The sequence below is a fragment of the Solea senegalensis genome, linkage group LG5 (assembly GCF_019176455.1).
Source record: "Solea senegalensis isolate Sse05_10M linkage group LG5, IFAPA_SoseM_1, whole genome shotgun sequence".
NCBI classification, from domain to species: Eukaryota; Metazoa; Chordata; class Actinopteri; order Pleuronectiformes; family Soleidae; genus Solea; species Solea senegalensis.
Genome location: NC_058025.1, coordinates 25,509,653 through 25,535,418, shown reverse-complemented (window position 1 = coordinate 25,535,418; position 25,766 = coordinate 25,509,653). Strand labels below are relative to the sequence as shown.

At 44.2% G+C, this 25,766-nt stretch overlaps 3 protein-coding genes across 8 annotated transcripts; 1 reads left to right on the top strand and 2 right to left on the bottom strand.

Annotated features, from left to right (window-relative positions):
• Nucleotides 1-1,852: 1,852 nt before the first annotated feature.
• Nucleotides 1,853-7,248, bottom strand: lg5h5orf34 (linkage group 5 C5orf34 homolog). Of its 2 annotated transcripts, XM_044025751.1 has the most exons (12): nt 6,879-7,246; nt 4,530-4,619; nt 4,178-4,441; nt 3,889-4,094; nt 3,700-3,798; nt 3,080-3,200; nt 2,915-3,006; nt 2,749-2,827; nt 2,568-2,665; nt 2,445-2,491; nt 2,159-2,366; nt 1,853-2,036 (listed from the first exon to the last, which is right to left on the bottom strand). In XM_044025751.1, exons 1-11 carry the CDS (start codon nt 7,086-7,088, stop codon nt 2,176-2,178), a joined length of 1,497 nt encoding a protein of 498 aa, XP_043881686.1. In that variant the 5' UTR covers nt 7,089-7,246; the 3' UTR covers nt 1,853-2,036; nt 2,159-2,175. The 2 variants fall into 2 exon arrangements, with proteins under 2 accessions (XP_043881686.1, XP_043881687.1); XM_044025752.1 differs by lacking the exons at nt 1,853-2,036; nt 2,445-2,491 and having other exon boundaries at nt 2,264-2,366; nt 6,879-7,248.
• Nucleotides 7,249-7,843: 595 nt separating this feature from the next.
• Nucleotides 7,844-12,891, top strand: LOC122769344 (E3 ubiquitin-protein ligase RNF34-like). Of its 2 annotated transcripts, XM_044025814.1 has the most exons (8): nt 7,844-8,008; nt 9,162-9,380; nt 9,798-10,178; nt 10,311-10,367; nt 10,442-10,643; nt 10,731-10,760; nt 11,174-11,215; nt 11,666-12,891. In XM_044025814.1, the coding sequence occupies exons 1-8, from the start codon at nt 8,003-8,005 to the stop codon at nt 11,851-11,853; spliced, it is 1,125 nt and encodes a 374-aa protein (XP_043881749.1). In that variant the 5' UTR covers nt 7,844-8,002; the 3' UTR covers nt 11,854-12,891. The 2 variants fall into 2 exon arrangements, with proteins under 2 accessions (XP_043881749.1, XP_043881750.1); XM_044025815.1 differs by lacking the exon at nt 11,174-11,215 and having other exon boundaries at nt 7,845-8,008.
• A 62-nt stretch (nt 12,892-12,953) lies between these two features.
• Nucleotides 12,954-23,556, bottom strand: kdm2ba (lysine (K)-specific demethylase 2Ba). Of its 4 annotated transcripts, none has more exons than XM_044025810.1 (10): nt 23,451-23,555; nt 19,889-20,110; nt 19,650-19,793; nt 18,962-19,048; nt 18,185-18,478; nt 17,278-18,092; nt 17,016-17,179; nt 16,767-16,928; nt 15,266-15,484; nt 12,954-14,119 (listed from the first exon to the last, which is right to left on the bottom strand). In XM_044025810.1, the coding sequence occupies exons 1-10, from the start codon at nt 23,502-23,504 to the stop codon at nt 13,938-13,940; spliced, it is 2,343 nt and encodes a 780-aa protein (XP_043881745.1). In that variant the 5' UTR covers nt 23,505-23,555; the 3' UTR covers nt 12,954-13,937. The 4 variants fall into 4 exon arrangements, with proteins under 4 accessions (XP_043881745.1, XP_043881744.1, XP_043881746.1 ...); XM_044025809.1 differs by having other exon boundaries at nt 19,889-20,113; nt 23,451-23,554; XM_044025811.1 differs by having other exon boundaries at nt 18,185-18,469; nt 19,889-20,113; nt 23,451-23,554.
• Nucleotides 23,557-25,766: the final 2,210 nt, after the last annotated feature.

The following is a 25,766-nucleotide window of genomic DNA, read 5'->3' as shown; positions in this document are numbered from 1 at the left end:
TAATTGGCGCGGCAACATTTCAGCACTTGGCCTAATCTAAATCCCGTCCCCATGACCCCCGAATACTTTCGTGTCACTGATCTTGCACTCGCGCAGCTTTTTCTCACGCATCCCCCCCCCCACACACCTCAGAGAAAATGCACACACGTGACAACACGCTCATATTGTACATTTCCCCATAAATAAATAAAGAAATAAAGAAATAAATAAAATTATAAGCTTATCTTACAACATTCCCACAACCTGCACAGTCTTAATCAATGAACACAGGGCATTTTTCTTTCATTTCACTTTGTATTTGCATGTATGAAGTAAGAAACCAATGGCCTTAAACGTGTCGTAATCGCCACAGACTGAAACTCCCAACGCTCGTCTGTTGACTCAAAGTATCCGTGTGTATAAAAACTCACGCTTTCTAATGATTAAACCAAAACACACAGACACACACACACACACAGAGGAGGGAGAATTATGGCACAGTCCGCTTCAAGAGACTTTTGTACAACTTTGCACACACTCGTTTTTTTTTTAAATCATCTGTTCATTTTTGACAGTTGAGCTTTTGATGTCAGCGCTGGTGGCAAATATTCGTACTGTGGTGCTTCTTTAAGTTATATCACCCGTTTGTTTTCAGTGCCAGTAAGCACAAACCTTGCTCCTTTCTTACTTGGCCCGGTGTTTTACTCTGCACTTGCACTCGGACCCTTCTGTTATTGTGTGTGTATATGTCTGTATTTAACGTAAAATAAATGTTTTGAAGCAGCATTTACAAAAATCCAAAGTGTGCAGTGACGTGTCACTTGAGGAAATACTGTGTCAGTGTTCATTTGTACGACGGAGCATTAGGGAAAAAAAACTCAAAAGACTTTGAGAATAAAGTCTGAATTTACGAGATTAAAGCTGTAAAATTTACGAGAATAAAGTCGTAATATTCTAACCTGTTGTTTTAGAAGAGGAGAGCAAGAAAATGCATCTTTTCCACTCGACTCCTGAATAAGGAATCTTAATTTTCAGTCCAGTCGGATTGAATGGCCCGCTGATAACTCTGCAGTGCACCAGTTAAAGCTATTTCCCCCTCCACAAAAGCAGCGATTTACTTGTCCTGCCTGTTACTTATGACAATGCGATGCTGACGTGCCAAAAGATGAAGTATCTCCTTGTTTGCAAAACCTATTCTAAAGTACAATTCCACAAAATGCTCCACAGTCCTCATTTTAACAACTCTACTAAAACAACAACAAGGTTAGAATATTATGACTTTATTCTCATAAATGTACAACTTTAATCTCATAAATTTGCGACTTTATTCTTGTAAATTTACGACTTTAATCTTGTAAATTTACGGCTTCAATCTTGTACATTTACGGCTTTAATCTTGTAAATTTACAACTATATTCTTCTAAATTTACGACTTTAATCTTGTAAATTTACAACTATATTCTTGTAAATTTACGACTTTAATCGTGTAAATTTACGGCTTTAATCTTGTAAATTTACAACTATATTCTTGTAAATTTACGACTTTAATCGTGTAAATGTACGGCTTTAATCTTGTAAATTTACAACTATATTCTTGTAAATTTACAAGATTAAAGTGGGAAATTTACAACTATATTCTCGTAAATTTACAACTATATTCTCGTAAATTTACAACTATATTCTCGTAAATTTACAACTATATTCTCGTAAATTTACAACTATATTCTTGTAAATTTACAACTATATTCTTGTAAATTTCCGACTTTAATCTTGTAAATTTACAACTATATTCTGGTAAATTTACAACTATATTCTCGTAAATTTACAACTATATTCTCGTAAATTTCCGACTTTAATCTCAAAGTCTGTTAAAAAATGTTTTTCTCAATGTGGCCCTAATACTCTGTAGTACATTTAGCAGTTAAATACAGTGAATAATAAGATTTTTTTATTTGAGTATCTTTACAGTTTATTACAGTTAAACAGCTCTCACTTACTCATCGTCTACGGCTTTATCCTCCACATGAGGGTCACCAGGAGCTGGAGCCAATCCCACCCTAGAGTCAAACATACAGAGATGACCATTCACTCTCACAACGCTCAATGTAGAGTGTCCAATCGACCAAACTGCATGTTTTTGGACTGTGGGAAGAAACTGGAGAACCCAGAGAGAACCCACGTTAGTGTCTCAGTCTTTCATGTCAGTGTTGCTGCAGACACAGCAGCCTCTATGTCCTGTATGGCTCTGGATGTCCTGCGAAGAGCTTCAGTAATGGAGAACTCCCTCACAGGTGCGTCTTCCTCCTCTTCTTCCTCCTCTGCAGAAGGATCTCGCAGCTTCACACGTCCTGTCTCACTTCTGTGCAGGACGCTGTTCTCCAGAAGAACTGGACATACGATGTTAAAGATTATATCACACACACACACACACACACACGTCCACAGTGCTTAGTGTTGAAGGATACAGTTAAAACGCTTTATCTTCTCCAGTTCGCCCGCAACGAGATTTGACCTGAGGTGAACGCGAGATCGTGAACAATAACGTACAAACAAAGAATCCATGCGTTGTAACAAAAGCGGTAACTCACTGATGTTCTAGTGTCTGCGTGGCGTCCACGTGAAGCTCGGCCAGTGAGGGACTGAACAGAGTCCCATCAGGCATCGATGGCTCAGAGAAACGTCTCCACTGAAAACAAGACAATGCAGTATTTATACATGTCCGAATCTACAACACTTAATAATAAATACAGTAACTTAAGCGACAGCTACTTCTTTGGCCTCCTGCAGGCAGCTGGGTGTGACGGGAAGCTTCAGCGAGTGCTTGGCCTGGGTGTAGCAACTGAGGATCCTGTCAAATAGTGAGATTTTGGAGACTTTTTAGTGGAATAAGGCAAGTTTACTGTCAATAAACCAACTCTGAGAGACGCGACCGTACCTGCTCGCGCGGTTTACGACGGAGAATATAGAATAGGCCTCTCCAACTACATCTGGTGGAAGGTTCTTCAAATGGTACAAGATCTCCTTCACCTGTGAGAGAGTGAGAGAGAGAGGTTCTGCAAAGATGCAAGCGACTGTATTTGAATACCACCACTAAACTCACCTGTCCTGACTGAAGCTCAGGCCGGTGATGGGTAAAATAAGTGTTGAGGACACCGTTGGACCGGATCACCGATCCATCGCCGGGGGAAACCTCGATGACGGCGACGGCTCCACTCAGTATCCTACACAAGAGGCACATTTAGTGACGGTGATCATGTTATCATGCCCACTTAGAATCAGGTATTTTTCCACGTAGAGGTGGAACCAAGTGGCGTCGGTCGTGACGTCACCCAGAGAAATCCACGCTCCCCGTGTGAAGCCTCAAGGATTTTACGATTTGCCCAGAACTATGTTGATACTTTCAGGAAATTGCCCGCAACCTGGCTCATACTGAACGATGCCAGCTGTCAATCACACTGGCGTCCACATTATCACCTACTCTCCTCTGAATTGAGATTAACTCCTGAGGGAGACGTTCACGGATGTTAGGAAGCTCATTTTTCCCATTAACTTCCATTCAAACTAAATTCTAAAATCCTAAATCCTGGGAGACTAGGATAAAAGCTACTGTAATTCAGCAAGAACATATGCAGTAGAAGTTATTTATTTATTCCCAACCAAGTTCAGATAGATATAATCTGGCATAATAATCTACAGATCTTGAACATCCATCCACGGTACCTGTAGGTGACTCCTTGACACCACATCACTTTCACCAGCTCAGGTGGAAGGTCTTGATCTGACTCTTCTTTCTCAGCCAGAGGACGTTTACTCTTCCACCTTCAAAAAAAAAGAAGAAGAAGAAGAAGAAGAAGAAAGACCTCAGTCACGAGCATTGTTGCAGAAATGCACATTACGCCATCAACACACCTGTGCCAGTGAGGGGCCGGACATGTGAGAGCCAGAGCGCGAGGAAGGCAAGACCTTCTCTCTTCACTCCGCGTGTCAGACACATAACCACCGACATCTTCAGACTTGGACAGATGAGTCGTCCGCTGACGGCGAGCCAAGGAGAGCGGGTAGTGCCACGCGGGGGCAGCACCAGAGCAGGAGTGATGCTGGACCACGGTGGTGGACTGGTGTGAAGGGAAGAAACGAGGGATGATTTAAGCCATAAACACTGACATGTAAACACGGGGATATTAGGAAGGAGCATGACCTTTGACTGAGAGGGGCTGATAACCAGAGGAGAAGACACCGTGGATCTACATGACTGATTCTTCCCGCCTCGTTTTGCCGCGGGATTCTGACTCTGACTGAGTCTGCACGTGAACGCCACGGTGAAGTCTTCGCCCGAGGGCGACAGCATCAGCGCGGCTCTGCCCTCCTCAGAGCGGACAACGGTCTCGCCTCCGGGCCCAAGCTCGGCTTCACAGGAAGAAAACTCGGGCCACGTCACGTCTGAACCGAGACTGAAGCAAGACTGCAGGAAAAAAAACGCAATGAAACACAAACACACAGAGATACTGATGGAACTGCACAACTCGGGGCGGGGACGCAGCTCTTGGTACCTGCTTGTGTTCAGTGGGGATGAGTTCCTCTGGTAGATACGGTCGACTTGCGTATCTGTTCCTAAAGGCCAACGCGGCGACCAGCAGCTCCTGCAAAGTGAGAAACTTTGAATACAACAGGACGAGGATGGTTCGCTCCTGCTCCTGCAGCAGCCGTTCTCTGTAAACCCCAAAGACGGTTGTGCATGAAATGAGCCGTAGACCATCACATCAGTCCGTCTGAGCTCAATGAACAGAGGGGTGGACATGTGCCCTTTTAGGCTTTAGTTTCCAACACCAAAAGATACAGACTATGTATTGTTCCTCTTGTTTCTCTATTTTTAACAATTAATTATGACTTGTTTGATGAAGTAGAGGTGTAGTTATGAGCAAACATCTTTTACATCCACCCCAGTCACCATCTCTTTGAACTATTGCCCTCAGGTCAGTACGAAGTTTTTATTGTGCAGTGTGCTTATTAAGCAACAACCTATGATAAGAAAAAAGGGGTGTGGTCTATATAATGTAGTCTTTATTTTATGTCCAATATGACCATTTTTAGTCAATGTCCTGTTTGCACAGCTGAGTGTCTGCACAACAGATCATCGCGCGACAATGGTATAGTTTACTGTAATCTACGCTGGTTTCTCCGCCTGCTTGAAGCAGCTACATCACATCCTGAGGCGTGTGCTGACAGTAAACCCCAGAGAGGCTCCAGGACCTGACGGGTGAATGACTGTGCAGATCAGCTGAAGTCCTGAAAAACAACAAAGCCCTAACTCAGGAGCTGCTGGTGTCCTACAGACTGCATCCCAGTGTGTTAGCCAGCTGCACTGGAGGCACTCAGAGGACAATAAAAGCCAAAACAAACAGACTGAAAAACAGCACATATCACATAAACATGAAATAAACAGTGAGGACTACACCTCTGTTCACGAACCTGTGAAAAACTCCTTATCAAAAAGATGTGGTGCAATCAAATCATCTGTAACTGTGCGATATGACATGAAGTATCATTGTCATCTAGTAGCATATCATTTTTTCTCTTTTTAATCTTTGTACATAGGTAAATTGTTGTACTTTGTGCATAATGACAATAAGGACAAACTCCACCTCTCAACTTTGCTGTAAAGAAATTAAAGAATTTTAATTTTATGACACTACAATTCTTTACTTGACTGAACTGGTCTCTAATGCGCTGACGCTGAATTGTAACGTTCTCCTTTCTTTTACGGTAAAACGAAGAAGAAGAAGAAAAATGCCCTGCGATCCGTCGGGCTGATTTGTAAGGACATCAACATCCGGTTTTCATAATAAAAGCACCGTGTCTCTGAGTGTACATTTTTGAACGAGGGAAAATAATGAAAATAATCGCAGCTATGTTTTTAAAACCCAATAACTGGAATTTCCGCTACTGCACAAAGAGAGTTCTCTAATGTTCTGAGTAAGAATGAGTGTTCAGCACATTGATATTTACTAGTGTACTGGATATCAGACATTTTTAAGTAATGATAATAGATGTCCTGAACACACCCCAGTCAGTCTTGTAGGACTTACAAAATGTTCTGTTTTCATTACAGCTCAAGGTTTTTCAATTTAAAAGTGCGAATATGGGACTTTTAATTTGAAATTTCCCTGGTCAGTCCTGGACAGAACTTTTAACAGTTTTAAAATTTCTCTGAAGACATGGAATCAATAATGTGATCATTGAGCTTGTGTATAGAACACCAATATGTATCATGTGTTTTGTATGATGTTTTTTCTGTAATGTTGTTGTTGCTGTTGTTGCTGATATTGTCTGTAATATTCAGTATGTGTTTACTGTCTTTTAACACCCTGCCCTGGGACCACATTGTAGACGTGGTTCTGTACATGTCCCTGTCAACTAATCTAATAAACTAAACTTAATCTATGGAAACCTTTGTTTTAATTACATATCAAAGTTGATATTTTGCTTTTTTCGATGTAAAAGTGTGATTAAGGGACTTTTAAGGGACATTTCTCAAAAACTGTACAGTAAAAATGTTTGATTCGCAAGATGCTCATTGTCATACATGTTGTCAACACAACCTGAACACAACCTTTTATTCTTATTCAGAACTTCCTTTATACAGTTGCTCAAAGTCCAGTAATTATGTCTCTGAAACATAATGTAGCTGTGGTTATTTTCATTATTTTCCCCATTCAAAGATGTGCACCCAGAAACACGACGCTCGCGGGGTTTTATTTTGAAAGCCGGATGTTAGTGTACTTACAAATCAGTCCGAGTCATTGGATCACAGGCTCTTTTTTTTTTTTTTTACCGTAAAAGCCTTTAAGGAGGGCGTTAAAATTCTGCGTCAGATAGTTTAAGCGCAGACAGTTTCAGACCTTGTATGTGCTGATGGTGAACCTGGTCCTCTGTCTCACTGTCTCCCGGGGCTGCAGTGGGTGAAGGGCGGGCTCTGGAGCGGCTTCTTTCACTAGCAGGAACTCGCTGCCGCACGGTGACAGTTGGAGCTGGGCTCCGTTAACGTAGCGGACATCCACGGACTCGTCCTCGTACATAATCATCGAACTAACGCTGGTGTTTGCCTCCATCTTTAAACGACACCGTTCCGTCTTTCCTGGTCTGTTGTTAACGCGCTGAAACTTAAAACATCGTGACGTCTGGCTACGTCATCACGTTGTCGAGAGGGTGGTGGTGTCATGACAAATGTGCGGAGCCCAAATAGAACTTGCGTCCTCATCTGCGGGGGCGCGCCTTTATGCATACACGCTCCCGCGGATAAGGACACAAAGTGAATCGGGGATACGTACATTTTCACGACACATGTCTGTGCTGTCTGTTTATTGACTGCCCTCTAGTGGTGAAACTGCAATCTCCCACTGTGATTTTCAAATAATTGTAAAATTTCATACACAAAACAACTCAATTTGACAGTTAAAATATGTTTGTTTGTTTTTTTAATAATCTATATGTGTGTGGACTATTTTAAATGTGTAAATAAAATTTATATTTAGTAATAGATTAATCAGCTTGAAACTCTTTTCATTATTAAAACAAGATAAATGGTTGTTTTAGCTTCTTAAAAGTGAATATTTTCTTCGTTCCTTTGCACCATAAAACAAAGAAATTATTAAAAATGAATCATTATTTCCAGGTTTGACAAACACTGATCAATATATATACATATATATACATATACACATATATATACATACATATACATATATATAGATATAGATATATACATATATATGTTATGCCATCACCTTAATGTGAATACACGCTATTCTCTATGTGACCTGTGGAGGGCAGCATCACATTGTAGCAGCGTACAGACTGTGAGACAGAAGAAGAGGTCTGTCCGTCAGTCAGTCGGTCTGTCTGCGCTGCTGAGCTCCGCGTCTGAACCGTGTTCTCCTCCTCGTTCAGCTGACGGAGTTACGGTCCACACTGCGATGGTCACACCGACACTCTGGATTTCAACAGCAGAGCCGCCAGAGCTGCAATGAAGGTTCGTTCTTCTCCTGCTGACGTCATCACCACTGTTGTTAAAGTGTCGCTGCTTCGGCTATCGCTAGCAGCTAACGTTAGCAGCTAACGCTGCTACTGCTGCTACACAGCTGTCAAAACCCCTGGCAGCTGTCACTCACTAAACGTTGACTAGATCGTTATATAAACTATATTTTTTATTACGGAATTGTGTTTTCTTTTTAAACATTCTTGCTTCGGTGTTTCCACCCCACTGTGTTTAACGTTATCGCTAGCTGTAAGAGCTAGCAAAGATAGCAGTATGAAGTCAGCTGAACGCTGTGTTGTTGTGGTCGCTGCATGTCACGGCTACTACTCGGTTCTCTCTGTAAACACCCGGACTCGTTTCTGTGTTAAATCCCCACTGTCTACATCAAGGCTTAACAATTACTCGCAATTTGAAACAATGCAGTGTCTTCAATGATGTTGTGCTTACATGAACTCACATGTCTTCTGCTCTAATGCATAAACTTAGGACAAACAGTAAGGTAATGTGTGTTTGGTTGATTATTTCTTTGTTGTAACAATGCTTCTTGACAATAGCTCTGGTGCAACATTTGTAAGCAAAATGCATTCGTGGGGTTGAGCAGCAGATTAGATTATTTGGGCTGCGCCCATGGAAAACTTGCCAAATCTTCTCTGCCAATGCCAAACAGCTTATTCTGCTATTGACTCTTGTGCGGCATCTCCCTCACTGGAAAAACAAGGTTTTGTTTGTCGTCATTTGAGAAGAGAAGTCTGACAACAGCAGGGTTTATCAGAGAGAGGATGGGATGGCCTGCCTGCAGTCCTGACCTCAACCCCATTCACCCCATTCAGTGGGATCAGCTTGGGTTTGCTGTTCATACCAGAGTGGCCAACACTGATGAAGAATGGGATGCCATCCCACAGGAGTGTGGGTACCAGGCTGTTGTGGCTGTGTATGGTTCTTCCACATGCTACTGTTTGTTCAATGAATAAATTGTTAAATTGCGTGTTTCTTCAGACTTCGGACAGGTTTTTCATATGTGGCATCATTTAAAAGGGAAACAATCAGGTGTTAGAAGCATTGTTACAACAAATAAATCTTCTGTATCCTGCTAACCTGTGAAAGAGAAGATGGAGAATTGCTGAAGAAGCTGTTGTGCTGTTGACAGGCAGGGGCCTCGTCCATGTGGGCTTCATGCTGTGGACTGCTGAATGAGGTCATGGGTACCGGGGCGGTCAGAGGTCAGCAGCCAGGGTTCGGGGCCGGCGCCGGACCCTTCAGATTTGCACCCAGTGCAGGATACTCTACATACCCGCCCACCAGCTCAGGTAGTCCCAGCCTTGTATGCAAGACCTGTGGCCAGGCCTTCTCAGTCTTCAGGAGAAAGGTAGGTGCCAAAAACACACAGAGGTTAATGAATGTTATGCCATTCTAGCTGATTGCAGAGACTGGTGGACAGCATACTGTAACCTGATGTTCACATGTGGCTCTGAAACCATGTGATTCACTCACTCATCGCTCCAGTCTAATCCCATGTCTTGCATTCATCACTCTTTGATGTCTGTCACTTAAAAGAAACGCGCCGCTTCCTGTTATTGTGCCGGGAGAGGCCGAGCAGATGTGAGCGCGAGGGGCCACCGACGTGTTTCCCACTCATCTTTTCAATCAGCATCGCCATAGTTTTCATATGTATTCTGTAATATCACAGGCTATTAGAAAACAAATAAAGTTGCAGCTGGTTTTTGCAATAATTTAGAATAAAAATGATCCTTCCATCCTGTTTCTTCTCTGTTTTCCTCCCCAGTATATTTGTAGCGACTGCAAGAAGTGCTTCTGCTCGCTGTGCTCTGTGCTCCAGGAGAACCGGCGCCTCTGTGCCACATGTCATCTACTCAAAGCGACCGCCTTTCAGAGGCCTCGGCTCATGCGTCTGCGAGTGAAGGACCTGCGCCAGTACTTGCTGCTTCGCAACATCTCCATAGATACCTGTAGGGAGAAGGCAGACCTGGTGGACTTGGTGCTGTGTCATCAGGGCATCGAGGAAGAGGAGGACCCCGACACCGGCAGCCTTCACTCGCGCTCCCTGTACACTCCTTCAACCACACAGTCTGCCTCGGAGCTGTCTGCTTTTGCTGCGTCGCAGGAGGAACCGCTGAGCAGGAGTGACAGCTCCGATAACAACCAGGTCTGGACGATTATTTTGTACTAGATAGTACTCGTAAGCTGTTCTGTGAGTGGGAGGGAGGAGGCGCTGTTCTTCTGAGGTTTCAGCCTAATCCTAATCCTCACGTTTGTTATTCCTGCTGTTGTGTGACAGGATGACGCGACGTCAGTGTCTCTCCTCAACTTGGACCCCAGCGAGCTCACGCCCGAGGTGATCACTCTGAAGATTTTCAACATCTGTGAATTAAAGTTCTTTATATTAAGTCGTTTTTGAATCGCGTGCAGGCGAGTCCGCAGACTCGACGCCGGGCCAGAGCGTCGCTGTCCGACATCTCCAGCCTGAGGGACATCGAAGGTCTGTCGGTGAGGCAGCTGAAGGAGATCCTGGCCAGGAACTTTGTCAACTATTCCGGGTGCTGTGAGAAGTGGGAGCTGGTGGAGCGCGTCGGCAGACTGTACAGAGAGACGGAGGGCAACAGGAAGTCATGTGGGTGCTAGCGGCAAACGCGTCACCGTGACCGCTCCGTGTGTTTTACCGTGCACTTTGTGATCCATTCTGATTTGTGTCTTGCAGTGGAAAACGTGAGCGGTGCTGTAAACACAGGTGAGACGTGTTTCCTGTTTGTTCTTCTTAACATGTGCGAACTTGTAGATAAAAAACAACTAGGGATGGGCATGAATATTCAGTTATTTGATTGTCTTATGTTAAAAAGAGCAGCTTGTGTTTGTTCTTGAATGCATCTTTAAGCTGCCGCTCAGTCGATCCCACAGAAGTGATGACATTTACCAGGGTCTTTGAATGCATCTCTTTCAGTAGCTCCACTGTGCCAAGTCAACGTTCTATTGAAAAGCTCATTCCTAACAATAATAATGATAATAATAATTATTATTATCATTATTATTGTGATTAAAATCCTTTGTTTAGACATAAACAGTCATTAAGTGTAGTCGTTTCAAATGACAAATCAAATCAATCAAATGTCTCTGCTGCTTGCTTTTGCTCCTCCCACACTAAAGTGGTGGCCTTCCCCCCTCCCATCTGCAACGGTGCCATCGGAGGTAAGGCTAACGGATTCCTCTGCTCTGTTGCCATGGTCACGCTCGCCGCCTGTGATTCACCTCATATCACATGTCCACCTCGCCTTGCATTCACGTGTCCTCATTCATCGTCCGGCATTGTGGTTGTCACGTCCCCCGTGGAATGGCGTCTCCCTGTGAAGCTGCTTGATATTTTTATTTGAAATGAACTTCCAGTGGCGCGTTGCTCTCTTCATGCTGTGAGACGCCGGCAGGGTCATGTGTTCACTTCACTCTCTCACCATCACGCCTCCAGTCAAAGAGACTGCGTGGGTTGTCATAGAAACATCTCGACACTGACATTTCTCAGGTTCTTGTGAGCGAGATAAGATGTAGTGATGCCCCTCTGCAGTGCATGAACCGCTCTTTCCGCACTTTGAAGTGTTTTCCTAACGTTTCCAGTCACGTCCCTCTCACGTGTTTGTCTCACAGACGGCGAGAAGGGCCCGCTGACGCTGCACGACGACAACCTCTGCAGGATCTGCATGGACGCCGTGATCGACTGCGTGCTGCTGGAGTGCGGCCACATGGTCACGTGCACCAAGTGCGGCAAGAGGATGAACGAGTGTCCGATCTGCAGGCAGTACGTCGTGAGGGCCGTGCACGTCTTCAAGTCCTAGTCCAAGTCCTGAGCCTGAACCTTAACTCGACCTCGCTGCTCGTCTTGTGGACGTTTCCATGTTTGTATTTCCGTCGTCTGCACATCATGGGAAGTGTGTATTTCCACCACGTCATACAGGACCACTGCGAGTCATTCCTCAAGTGAACATTATCTATAATCTATGCTCATTCCTAAATGTCTTGTTTTTCCTCACTAAAAACTTTCAACTCAAAGAATGTGTGGCACTTGTGGGCCGCGTGCACTCTCGCCTCCATCACGACTCATCGCCCCCCTCAGAGCGCTCTGTGAACTGCAGCCGGCCTTAAACTCCTCCCTTTTTCTCTCTTGACATCTGCCGCAAACGCGAAGACGCATCTTAGTAACGCGGAGGACAGAGACCGAACCCCCGAACACTCGCGCTCTTCTCCCTCCTGACTGCAGAAGAGAAAGCAACAACTCTCGTCAGAACAGCAATAGCTAACCTCCGCCGTCGTCTCGCCGAGACAAAAAAAACTGGTGCTAACTCCTCCGAACGTCCCGTTTAAGTCTGAAGCTGCACTGTGGACGTGGAGCTGAATGTTTGTGTGTTTTTCACGGTCGTGGAATGAAGTATGAGTAACGATATAAACGTCACTATTCAAAGATATAGCGTCACGTTCACACCCGTGGTATAGAAAGTATATAGAAATGATGACTTGCTAATTTTTTTGCATATATTGTCCCATGTGAGATGTGTATATATATATATATATATATACATTTTTTATTTCATTTAGATTGAAATGGAGTATTTCTTTGATTATGAGTTGGTTTTTTTCTTTCTTTCTAACCCTCTCCGCCACAATCCCACTCGCGTGTCCATCCTCTCTCTACTGTACCCACACGAGTTCACAGTTGCTGCTAATACAGTAAAGACATCCCATAATCACGATGAAGAGTAGCGGAGCAGGTTGCACTTTTCGTTTTAGAGAGGGGGATTATTTGTGTGCAAGTTTTCTCTTTAGTATTTTGGGAATGTCAAACGTTTTATTTTGGTAATTAAAAGATTTCAATTAAAGACGCTCTGTGTGCAGTCGTTTCTGTTGCAAAGACATTGACATGCAAAGGAAGAGAACGCCGTGATGGTACGAATGAACTTAGTTTTTAATGCATATTAGCACTTGGTTTTTTTTGTTTTCGATTTACAAATATAAACATCACATTCACTGGAGGTGATTACACGACGACACCCAAAATACACAACACACCCACTGTACGCGCAGGCTTAGCAATGTCTGCAAGTGAGCTACTCGCAAGGGTCTTAAATAGTGGCTTATATAAACCTGTATAGAGGATATGCTATGTGGAGTGGACTGTTTTATTGGAAGTCATAATGAGGTAAATGGATCAGAACACGTAGATTTGGGTGTGAAAGCCACCAAATCCACCCCCCCGCAAAAGTGGTTTGACCCAGCTCTGAGTCAAATTACCGAGAGAGAATAAATACAAACAATAAATTAATGTCGAAATGTCGATGAAACCCCATCAAACACCAACTGCATTTGTTCTGTCCATATTGATTTATATTCTAAATATTCAGTAAGTTTTATGATAATTTATTCAGATATTACTGTACATGTTATTTCCCCCCCCGCGATATATTACACTGATACAAAGGATGGCACATAGAGACACTGTTGTTTTTGAAGACTCCCTCGCTCACATGCCAAACACTTTCTCCGCGACATTTCGCTCCTGAGACACGCTGTAAACTCATGAAATGATGCTTATATATATATATATTTTTATATATATATAAAAAAAAAATACTGGGTTTTTTTAAATTTTTAAATATTTAAAGATTAAAAATAAACAACCCAACCATCACTTACAAGCACGTTTTTATAAAAAAAAAAGAAAAGAAAAAGAAAATACAATCTCAGCACAATACATGCACGCCGTGTCCTCTGTCCCCTTTTTTTTTTACTTAACAACGGTTCGTATCTAAAAAGGTCTCCGTGCAGAGATCACTTGAGTTTGTTTGACCAGTTTAACAACAGGTGGGGGGTTCCATTAAGTGCAAAGACGGTCTTTTCCATCGCTGTTGTCCCCCAGGTCGGGAAACTAGCTCGCCTTCTGCAGCAGTTTGTCCTCTCTCAGTCTAAACGGGACGCTCACGGACATTTCCGCAATGAACCTTTCACAGGCCGCCTTGGTCACCTGCTTGCAGTAGCGGAGGTCTATCTGACAGATGCTTCCACAGCGCTTGAAAAAGTTTAGGGAATGGTCCGTGACGCGGTTACAAACTAAAAGGAAACAGAGAGAATGAGACTCCGTCACAAGCCTGGTTATTTGAGAAGGTGGATTCAGAAAGAAAACCAAAAAAAAAAATCTGCTAATTTTTGTGTTTTGTGTCAACTCTTACAATGTCCTGACTTTTCCCTTTGGACTCACTCATGAATCTGTGTTTATATTAAATGTGTCACCATAAAAAAAAAATCACTGAGGTGCGAGAATCTGAGCATTACACGCCGTCTACATTTCTGAAATGCATCTTCACTGCAGGGACTCGCTCTGCCCCCCGCCCCCCCTCCTCTCCTGTCCGGCACTGGGGGACGTTTGGGGGCGGTAATGTAAAGCATTGCCGACCCCACGGATGCAGCTTGCCGTGTCTGACTAACTCTTCTGGCGACCAGAGTGTCAATGTGCCGCGGGGCCGCGTTATCGGAACCAGACCAGAACACAAAAACATTAACACAGTTTGCAGGCGGTGAATTCACCTGTGAGTCAGTTAAGTTCGACACTAGAGCTGAAACGATTATTGAATCGATTACTAAATGAATCGACAACTATTTTGATAATCGATTGATCGGTTTGAAGCTTTTTTTTCATGATTTAAACGAGATTTGATTGTTGAAGCTTCTTAAATGTGAGTATTTTCTTCATTTCTTTGCTCTGGAGAACAAAGAAATCGTTAAAAGTGAATCATTTTGGTTTGTGGACAAAACAAGACGTTTGAGATCATCGTCATTTCCAGGTTTGACGAACACTGATTGACATTTTTAGAGACTTTCTGATATTTTATGGACTAATCGAGAAAATAGTGGACAGATTAACCGATTATGAAAACAATCGTTAGTTGCAGCTCTATGCGACACGTTTCCTGAATCTGTCGTGTTAATCAGTTACGATCTGTGTGGTAATGGGAGACATTTGAACCTGTTACAGTAAATAAGTGCAGATTAGAGTACAGGATGATCTTGTGTTTGCTGGCTCAGCTTTAACAAAACAGAGACTTTGTTTATTGGCTTTTCCCCGAGCATAGTAAAAAAGAAACTGACGTGTTCTGTTCTTTTACATTTGCAGAGGCCAACGTGGCAGAGTTCACACCTGTATGTATTTACAACCCAAAAAGAAGTGTGTCTGTGTGTTCCTCAGGTTCCACTTCTCACCGGACAGGTTGATTTCTGTGAGGGAATCTCTGGTGGTGGTGCCCGCTGCTGTCAGCAGGTTCACCGACTGGTCGTTGATGTGGTTGCAGTAGCTCAGGTCCAGCCTGGACAGCAGGGGCATCTGACGACTGATGAGGCGTAACGACGTGTCCGTGATGTCCAGCCCCGCCAGGCGCAGGTCCTCCAGGTTACGCAACTTGCACCGGTTATCCAGCTGACCTGCAAGTCAGATAAATACAAATAAAATCAGCACCACCCTCATCTTTGTCTGAAAGTAGAAAAACAGCGTGCGGTTTGTCATCCTGTGCGCGTTGTCGTTTTTAAGAAGGAGGATGAATCAAGACTTAATATTCAAGAGAAACTTTATTGTCCCAGAGGGAAATGTGTCATGGACAGCAACCGCCACTGCAGGTGACGCTCATTTAAAAACAACAGCACTTGACAAAAGCACACGAGTGATTTAAAGTGTTTAAAGTCTAAATTCTTCCATGAATAGAAATGCACAATTTAAGAGTTCATCTATTCTGCTGTGAGCACTTTAAAAAGGACATTCAAGGCCTGACCGATGCAAGAAAACAATCATAAAATCAAGAATTTAAATGCTCTTCACATACTTATAATGAAGAAGCATGAAAACGTTGGTGTACTGGTTAGTAGCCCCGGTTGGAACAAGGGCCTTTTCTGTTTTTTTCTAGGCAAATTGGACCCTCTGAATTGCCCTGAATTGAGTGTAAGAGTGAATGGTTGTTTGTCTCTATGTGTGGCCCTGTGTCCAGGGTGTGACCCCGCCTGTCGCCCCATGTCAGCTGAGATTGGCACAGGAAATGGGCAACTTCGTACCGGCTCTGATCAAGTTCACTAGTGTGAAATCCAGAAAGCATCCACATCCCATAATGCTCACAACTCAACAATATAAACGGCACAAGTCAAATGTGCTGCCGTCATCTTATCAAACGTTGAAGCTTTTAATCGAGGTCAAAAATCAACAGCGCAGGAAGTCACGTGACTCTCGGACGAGTCTTTAAATAATTAAATGATTATATTATTATTTATAAGACAAAGCCTCGATCTGACTGATCTGATGACGGTAAATCACTTCAAACAGAAGTCCCTGCAGCTAAAAGGATGAATTAAAGGAGCAGAACGAGCAGTTCTGTCCACTAACTTCAGCTCAGCCATATACAGCCATACTACATGAAGAAATGTGTGAAGGAAAGTGCGGTGCTTTTTCTAACGGTCCCAGGTCAAAGACACAAAATCCATTTTTAAATGTGCTTTCCTTGATCCCGGGAGCACAGGGTTCACTCTGACACTTGCTGTTTCAGTCCTACGACCTCAAACTAAAGCGATAAAAGAGTAAAACTGTATATATACGCCTTTCAGTGTATATGATAGACGGATCATCAGGCGCCATGACCGGAGCATCACCTACAGCAAATCGCTAACCACACTGATCATTCGTCAAAGACAGATTTAAGGAAGATAAACTCCACTGACGTACCTGGTCTATTATCTGTTGGGGGCGAGAGCAGGTCCCTCATCTGTGCGTCTTTGAGTCCCTCGACCCACTGCACGTCCAGAGTGCGCAGCAGGGGACAGCTGGAGGTGCAGAGCGCGGACACGGCGGCCCAAGAGCAGCCCGATAACTTTAACACCCGCAGACCTGAAAGACACGGCAGTGTTTTAAATCACAGACGCAACAATCCGCTTCCCTTTGTCGACGCAGCACCGGCGACACGAAGCTGAGTACCTGGGAGTCTGTTGATGAGCCAGCTTAATTGTTTTTTGGAGATGTTGGTCCAGCTCAGGTCGAGGCAGATCGGCTGTCGCCGGATAATCCCGCTGAGCATGAGCGGAGTGACGGAGGTGCAGCGGTTCAGATCGATTTTGGCCCAAAGTCTCTTATCACAACACCTAAACATCAGAGACAGAGACAAAGTAGCGTTAACTCACACCGTTCTTTATCTCACGCCGTGGCGTTTGTATTTCTTTGGCGGCCGAGCGTCATTTACCATCTGTTCCACGTCTTGCAGACTCTCATGCACACACACAGCTCCTTGTGCGAGAGGAAGCGGAAGATCTTCATCCAGTCCTCGCGCTGGATGACGTGCGTCTTCCCGTCTTTGAGGGGCAGCCGGTCCGGCGGCGGGCTTATCGGAGGCGGGCGAATGACGTGCCGCTCCATCTGGACACACTTGGGCGGGGACCGCGGCGGCACCGGCCGGTTGGTCGGCGTGCTCCGGTTGAAACCCAGCGGCGTGATCTGGCTCGGGTAGAAGTGCCTCAGCTCCCACGGCGTCCCGTTCATCTCCTTGCTCTTGAGGTGCGGCCTCGGGTCCCCGAGGTCGCTGCCGTTGCGGAACAGCCTCTTGGGCTCCTCGTTCTCCGTCTCCGGCTCCACCTTGAGGGGCTGTCGGTTCTCGTTGGCCAGGCAGTCCTCCGTCTTCTGGATCTCCTGGTTCAGTGCTTTGCTCAGTTCTCGGCTCAGCTCCCGGTTCGGGAGGCGGCGCTTGCGGCGCGCTTTCGGACGCTGACCTTTCTCCTGGGTCTCGCTGCTGCCCTCGCTGCTGGGGCCGGCCTGTGGGGAGCTGCAGTGAGACTGGTCACTGTCCCCGACTGGTGTTTTAACGCAGCGATTTAAAAGTTCATTCTTGGAGTCCCGGTCGTCCGCTTCCTCTTCGGCGTCTCCTAAACGCCCCCTCCTCTCCGCGCCGTTCCGGAAGTGAGGGTCTCGCCCGTCTTCCTCCTCCTCCTTGTACGCGTCTTCGTCCTCTTCCGTTTTGATGTGGTGCAGAAGTTTGGAGAAGTACGGATCGTCTGACATTTCCTGTTTGGGGGGGGAGGAAATAAACACGTCTAAAACGGTCAATTCTTTGGTGAAGTGCGAGTGGATTCACCGAGGATTTAAAAAATTCAAACCTTCTTCCTCAAAATGAGATCCTCTTCCTCGTCGTCAAACAGCTTCCTCTTCCTCCTCAGTCGGTCCTCGGGTCTCTGCCTGGGTAGGCTGCTGGGAGACAGCAGCGGCGGCTGCCGGTGCAGAGACTCCGCCAGAGACTCGGGTCGGTTCCTGGGCGTCTCCTCTCGGTCCGGCCTCCTCTTGGCCGCGGTGGACGCGTCTCCCTCCTCCTTCACAGGCTTCTGTTCCCGCAGCAGAGAGCCGGGGAGGTTGGAGGCGTACTTGAAGCCCGGACCCCTTTTTTGCTTCAATACCAAAGGGGACACAAAGTGCAAGACAACTTTATACCTTAAGCCTTTAGCGAGCGGGAAAACCAAAGGTGCAACACGTGCAGCTGAAACAATTAATCGATTATTAAATGAATCGACAACTATTTTGATAATCGATTTATCAGTTTGAAGCTTTTTTCATGATTAAAACAAGATTTCTGATTGTTTAAGCTTCTTAAATGTGAGTGTTTTCTTAATTTCTTTGCTCTGGATAACAAGAAATCAGTAAAAGTGAATCATTTTGGTTTGTGGACAAAACAAAACATTTGAGAACATCATCATTTCCAGGTTTGACAAACGCGGATCTGATATTTTATGGACCAAACGATTCATCGAGAAAATAATCCACAGATTAATCGATGTTGGAAAAAAAACGTTGTAGCTCTACACAACTGTATGAATGATACCAAGAATGAGCACAGAAACATTCAATCAGCTGTTATCTAAACACACACACGTAGTACTCACTTTCCCACTTTTGCCTGCGTGGTTGCATTTGGGACATTCCCAGCAGTTGGGGAGTTCGTCGTTCACCACTCCCGACGCGTCGGTCACCTGATTGAAGCAACAAGAAAAGCAGCCCGGATTTCAACAAGCACAACAGGCTTTTAAAAAAAAAAGTTTGTTTAACAAAAGGAACAAGGGAAGTGAAAATGAACACCCGCACTTACACTTTCGATCAAAACAAAAAGTGCACGAGATGACGCATGAACCGCTGCAACATCACAGTGTTTCTACCATGCATATTAAAACTGATATAACTAATATTTCTATCTTAATATTGTGTATCTCAGTTGTTGCACGCTGCAGAACAGCTAGACACGACATGTTGGAAAAACTGGTTTGACCAAACCTATGCCAGCCTGATGTGCTGCTTCTCAACAGTTAGAAACAGGGTGTGTTGCCGCTTCATACTCTGTTTCACCTTCATCTTTATCTCTCTTTTTCTTTATTCTGGTCACAAACACGACACTGTCAGTCATGAATCGTAAAATAAACCTGTGAGTCATCATTAGGGAGAGTTTGGCGTTAAATAAACAACAGCGTTTCCTCATCGACATACCTTCAGCGGCAACGCGACGATCGTCTGAGTCACTAACGTTACGTTTTAATGAGTTTCGTGTGTTTGCTGACACACCGGCCGAGTCATCCGTACCTTGAGGCAGTTGGGATGGACAATCTCGTTGCAGATGGAGCACTCCATGAGCATGAAGTTGAACTTCTCCTCCTCCTCCTCCAGCGTGTCCTCCTTCCCCGCCTCTTTGCACACCACGCACACCGCCGTGTGAGGCAGGACGGGCTGAAGCACAGAACCAACAGAACATCTTTAACATCCGCGGGCCGCGCTTCATCATCGCGTCGCTCTCTCCGAAATCCACAGTAACTGTGACTCACCGCGATGCACTGTCTCATGATGCACGACTGCTTCATGCGCCCGGGCCCTCCGAACTTCTTCATGTCCTTGCAGAAGTGACACTCTCCGCACTCAGTCCGGAGACACGCCTCGCACTTCCGGCAGCGCGTCCTCCTGCGCCGCGCGCTGGACGAGCTGCGGTTGGACGGGAGCTTGACGGCCGACGTCGTCCCCATCTTGGGCTTCGGCCGGTTGGCTGCCCTCTGCTGGAGAGACGGAAAAAAAAGGTGCGATCAGATCGTCGGGTTGTGCCAATCTCAGCTGACATAGGGCACGGGTCACCACCACCATCCACTCTTACACCTACAGTTAACAAGTGTGATCAAAGACTTTACTCGTCTGTACTGAAACGGTTTGATGACAAATTTTTATTTATTTTAGTCACAATACGTTATATTTTAAATTGAAATAAGTTCCATCAAATAATCACTTCCTTCTCGGTGTTTGAACTGATCACAACCGTCAAGCAGCAAATGATTATAAGCCGTTACAAATGGTGAGGTAATCCATAAATTGACAACAGTGAAAACAGTAAAGACGCACAGGAAGAAGAAAAGGGACGCACACGTGCGCACGTACACAACCGCGCATGCACACTAACGACCACGAGGCTTTCAGTCCATTGTCCTAAATTCAAATTTTGATTTTTCTTCTTTTTTTTCCCTCACCGTTATTTTTAGTCTCTCCACTGTTGCCATGGAGAGATTGAAGCGCGCTATGAAAATAAGACAAATCATAGTGGGTTCTTGTTCTGGAAGGAGAGGTTGCCTTGGCAACACACTTACCTCGCAGGTGACAACTACTTCAGGAGACAACTGAAAGAAACGCATGACTGTAAACTCACAACGGAGGCTATAATTTAGTGTGAGGCTGCTGTGAGCACCCGTGTATGAAGATTCTCTTGTTCCAAACTAAACCATGAGCGATAACTACTAACCCTGCGTATGTCGCTCAAAGATGTAGTAGCATGTTGTTTGCTATGAAGTCTTTGATCAAGGACATCTTTATTCCAAAGCTGTTTGACCAAAAGAAGAAAGGCTTTGATCATTTACTGGCCAGAAAATGCCAGAATGAAGAGTCGCGCACTGTTGCCTTTAATGTGCCTCAACATGGTAATCCATGTGCAGATCAAAGGCAAATCAAAGGGGAGGACATGCAAAAAAAAAAACTTTTACTTGTTACCTGCATCAGATACACAAACAAACACACACTGAGCTGCAAACGGGTTAGAGAATGACTGAAAACACAACGTTTCAGAAGTGAATTCTCCTGCTCAGAAAAGCCAGTCATTGAGCAGATTGACAGGATAAATGCTCCCCGTCCTCCCCTGAGCTGCCACTGTACACACACACACACACTACACACAGACAGCCAACAGCAATTAGCTCTCGGAGTGATTATCAGTTATCCAAGCGCATGATCATTTTATTTTCTCAATAACAACGCTGATGCACAACAGTGAGGTAAAACAGGTCAAACATGTGGAACAATGTGGAAAGGGAACAAGACGTTCGCATCGATTCCAGAATGTAAATTTCATCAACAACAACGAGACAAACAACCTGTCTTACATCTGTGTCTGTGAGTGGGTCATTAATGTTGTCAGGACATGTTAATTCATGACTTTTCTGTTTCCTCGGTGAAGGGGAAAGGTGTCTTCATGAAAGTGTTTCTGTTTTCCAAAAATGTGACCGTGCACTTGTGTTATTACTCGCTACAAACAAGCGCCGCAGAGCACAGATAACAAAAGCAGCGATCGGCCAACATGTCTTCACTGTAACTCTCTGCAGTAATATGTCAGGAATCTGGGATTGGTTTCTGAAGTCTGTGCAGAAAAAGCGTGGCCTACATTCAGAGCACCGTCTTCTGACTCGGGCTCCGGCGTGGATTTCAGCGGGAGGCAGAGTCACAAGGCTCATCATCTGTGTACAGTGGTCTCCTCGACACAAATGGAAGTGTGTGTGTGTGTTCCTGTCTCTCCAACAATGTGTCATGACGGGAGGGGTCACGACACCCTCCCCGATGAGGAACCGTTGAATGGGCGGTGTGGGTATAAACATTGTGTAAGCAGCACTTCTCACATTTCTCCCGAATAGTACAAGTCCTGTATTTGGTGGAGACTTCTGCAATATCCAATATTTACAAAGAAGTCACACTGTGGGCTGATGATACACGGGGGACGTCATCCTGTCACACATAATACTCCTAATACTAATAATCATAAGATCCCCGGAATGACTGCAAAGACGCAGTTGTTGCGCCTTTAAATAAAGCACTAGCACTGTATGCTGGCACATTCAAAAACACGAGCCATTTGTTGCGATGAGGACAAATATTCTACACTGTCCATTTGTCCTGCTGCTGGTGACAAAAACAAACTTTTCCTCGTCAATATTAGCACCCCTGCTTTCCGCACACGTGCTAACAATGTTTACCCCCCCCTAAGGAACACTGTACAGTACATTAAAACCATATCATTTGTTCCTGTTGCATTCGCCCAGTGGTCCCCATTCAAATACAAAAAGGCATCAAATACGAAGCAAAGAAAAGCGTGTGAATCATTTAGTGTTAGAGACGATAAACACTGACTGATAACAGGAGGGTCAGACTGATATAAAGATACTGATCCAACATAGTCTCAATGAGGTCTTTCTTGCTTTCATTCTCCTGCAGCTCAGAAAACTTTATCTCATTCTTATCATATCATATTGTTTGTTTTCCTTTTCCAAGATCCAATCTGGGGTTTTGACACTTTTGACACAGCTCATCCCCAAAATATAATACAATAAAATCACTTGGTGAGGGGTTTTGACGGGGTCAATGCAGGAGTCCCACAGTTTTGGAACTCAACATAAGTAAGAGCCACTTCATTGTTCCACCTCCCCATCCCCCTCCTCACTCCCTGCCTCAACTACATTTTGCCTAAAGGCTTCTTAAAGGCACAGAGTAGTGGAGCAAGTTGAACTATGAGGAAATCGGTTTGGAGGAAAAGGCTTTTTTTCCTCCAGGAGCAAATCTGGAGATAGTGGCCAGGAGCAAATCACAGCACCCTGAAGCTGCCTGGACCTCACTGATCATGGAGGACGCGGAGGTCCTGGGCCACACACACACACACACGAATAAGTCACTTTACTGTGGTCAGTCAGTACAAAATGGGTCAGTTGTGGCGAACATGACAGATGGTGTCCAAGGTGGAGAGGACATGGTGTGTTTTGGGCGGTCAGTCTCTCAGCTCTGATACACACTGGACTTCCCATTTAACTCCAGTGCTGCGTGTAAACGGTACATTTCACGTGTTTGTCCCTCTGACCGTGTGGAAAAAACGGGGAGCGGGAGGTTTTAAAGAGACGCAGCGTTTCTGCTTTCAAGTCGACAACAATACAGGGGAGATGAGCGGGTGAGCGCCACACGCTAGCCCGAAACAACGCCTCACACTGTGCCCGTTAAACTCGTTGTTTCACGCCGCCACAACAACAACAACAACAACAACAACAACACGCGCGCGCACACACGGGTCATTTTATGTAACGTAGGTTATCTGACCTGCTCCGACTCTGAATCATATTCCTCTTCGTCTCCACTCAATGACAAGGCCATGGCTCCTCTCGCATCGTTTGTGAACGAGTCAGGAAACTAACATGGCTGACCGAGGCTGCTCTGGCCCCGCCTTCTCCCCCTCCGCCCCTCCCTCACTCACGAGGCAGCTGCTCGCTGTGTTCGCCGTGCTGCGTTCAAGGATAGTCGGAGATACCAACACACGGTGGTTTACGTAAGCAGCGCGCAGCGTTCAGGTGGCCAAACAGCGACTGAACGTGGACGGAAAAATGCCACTAACAAATAAACAAATACTTGTGTCAAACAGGCGTGCGTTAAGCAGTTCGATTAAGATAATAGAGTGGAGTTAATACGGTGTTTGAACTACAATGAGTCCAACTAAGCTGAAACTGTTATTTACGTGTGTGGGAAATGGAGCACAAAATGAAACAGGAAACAAAGGTTAGCAAATACAACAAGATGATTCACCCCCGACTCACGTCTGTGTTTGTGGAGGGGGACGTGTGTGACCATACAGAGATTAATCAAAGAGGTGGATTTTTATTTATGTTAATGTGTTTACATCTGTTAAATTAACCCTGGAATACTTCAGTGAGCCTTGTTTACACGAGACACGCCGCTGCTTTTATTAGTGTTGACGTTAGTATTGATTATTTTTGTTTTCTTTTTACATCCCCAGAAAGGCCAGTCCCTGGTGTCAGTGCACACGGGCTCGCAGGTGTTTCAGGTGAGGTCAAGGCCAAAAGCTACATTTATTTATTATTAATTTACTTATTTATTTTCGTGTCTGTTAAATAATCTATGGCCTCAGATATTAACACGTTTTTTTCCATTCACTACATCTTGTCCCCCTGAAATAAAGAGAAACACACTCACAATGAGTCAGCTCTTAGTCTTGGTTCATCGCAGAGTTATTGTACAGAGCCATGTGTCACGGTCTTAGTCAGGACTGCACTCTGTGACATAACAGTTCAACACTGTGTTGCTCACACAACCACACAACGGCCTCCGTTACGTCATGGTTTCACAATAGTCGCACTTTGGCGGCATCTGGTGGCCACATTACGAACGACAGCGTGTAAAACGTGTCGCAGGTAAAGGAAAAATACTGACACTTTTAAAGGTTGTTTCTGGAGAATTGAACAAAGGTTATGAAGTTTGAACGCATTTCCTATTATTTAGCTATTGTTTTATTAAACATTTAAACATCCAGGAAACGTGCATTCAATAGCAGCAGGTATATCATTGTCTAACCAGTGACACTTACAGACGTTCTCATCTGGTGCTTGTTTCTCACTCCTCCCCAGCTGCAGCAGTGTCACAGTTGTCAAAGTGTGCATATGTTTCTGTGACATTGACTTTGCACATTCTGTTGTGTCTTTGAGACTCAGAGGTGTGAACTCACACGACATAAGCCTGAAGAACCTCGCCATGGAAATAACCTGACAGTTACCAAAAGAGCTGATTGTGTCTGAACAGTCGCAGGATGATAAATAATTGATGTCACAAGCAGCTTTATTTATAGCACACAAGTCATTTTTTTCTGCTTTGGTGTTTTAAAGGCAGCTAAAAAACACTTTTATTAAAATACCGTACAGTAGCAATAAGAATGAACAAAAAGGCAAAACCCATGAAGGGTTCATGTCTTCGTTTATTGTTGCAGCTGCATATGTGAGTGATGTCATAGGGAGAGTTTGCTGCGTCTGTGTTCTTCCAGTATTTCAGCTTGGTTACAATCTTATCTCCCCAATAACAACAGTGTCCATGTTGTGCTGATGGTCATTGTCTGTTATTATTTGGCCTTGGTATCCACAGTCAGAGTGGCTGTTTCTACCATCGATGAGGCACATTGTACAGTATATATAAATCTGTATATATACAGTATATATAAATCTGTATATAGAGTATATATATATATATATATATATAAATCTGTATATAGAGTATATATATATATAAATCTGTATACATATATAAATCTGTATATACAGTATATATATACATCTGTATATATACAGTATATATAAATCTGTATATATACAGTATATATAAATCTGTATATATAAAAATCTGTATATACAGTATATATATATATAGATAGCTATATACATATATAAATCTGTATATAAAGTATATATATAAATCTGTATATACAGTATATATATATAAATCTGTATATACAGTATATATATATAAATCTGTATACATATATAAATCTGTATATACAGTATATATATATATAAATCTGTATATATATATATAAATCTGTATATACAGTATATATATATAAATCTGTATATATAT

What these genes read in the sequence shown, in the direction of transcription:
- lg5h5orf34 (XM_044025751.1), bottom strand. Translation starts at nt 7,088, where the DNA reads ATGGAGGCAAACACCAGCGTTAGTTCGATGATTATGTACGAGGACGAG. An exon ending in CCGGCCCCTCACTGGCACAG is followed by an intron (nt 3,799 to 3,888) that starts GTGTGTTGATGG and finishes TTTTTTTTGAAG; the next exon opens with GTGGAAGAGTAAACGTCCTC. An exon ending in CTGAGCTTCAGTCAGGACAG is followed by an intron (nt 3,007 to 3,079) that starts GTGAGTTTAGTG and finishes ACTCTCTCACAG; the next exon opens with GTGAAGGAGATCTTGTACCA.
- LOC122769344 (XM_044025814.1), top strand. An exon ending in TCTCAGTCTTCAGGAGAAAG is followed by an intron (nt 9,381 to 9,797) that starts GTAGGTGCCAAA and finishes TTTCCTCCCCAG; the next exon opens with TATATTTGTAGCGACTGCAA. An exon ending in GGAGGGCAACAGGAAGTCAT is followed by an intron (nt 10,644 to 10,730) that starts GTGGGTGCTAGC and finishes TGTGTCTTGCAG; the next exon opens with TGGAAAACGTGAGCGGTGCT.
- kdm2ba (XM_044025809.1), bottom strand. Translation starts at nt 23,504, where the DNA reads ATGGCCTTGTCATTGAGTGGAGACGAAGAGGAATATGATTCAGAGTCG. An exon ending in ATGATTCAGAGTCGGAGCAG is followed by an intron (nt 20,114 to 23,450) that starts GTCAGATAACCT and finishes CCGTCTCTCCAG; the next exon opens with CAGAGGGCAGCCAACCGGCC. An exon ending in ACGCAGGCAAAAGTGGGAAA is followed by an intron (nt 18,479 to 18,961) that starts GTGAGTACTACG and finishes GTGTCCCCTTTG; the next exon opens with GTATTGAAGCAAAAAAGGGG.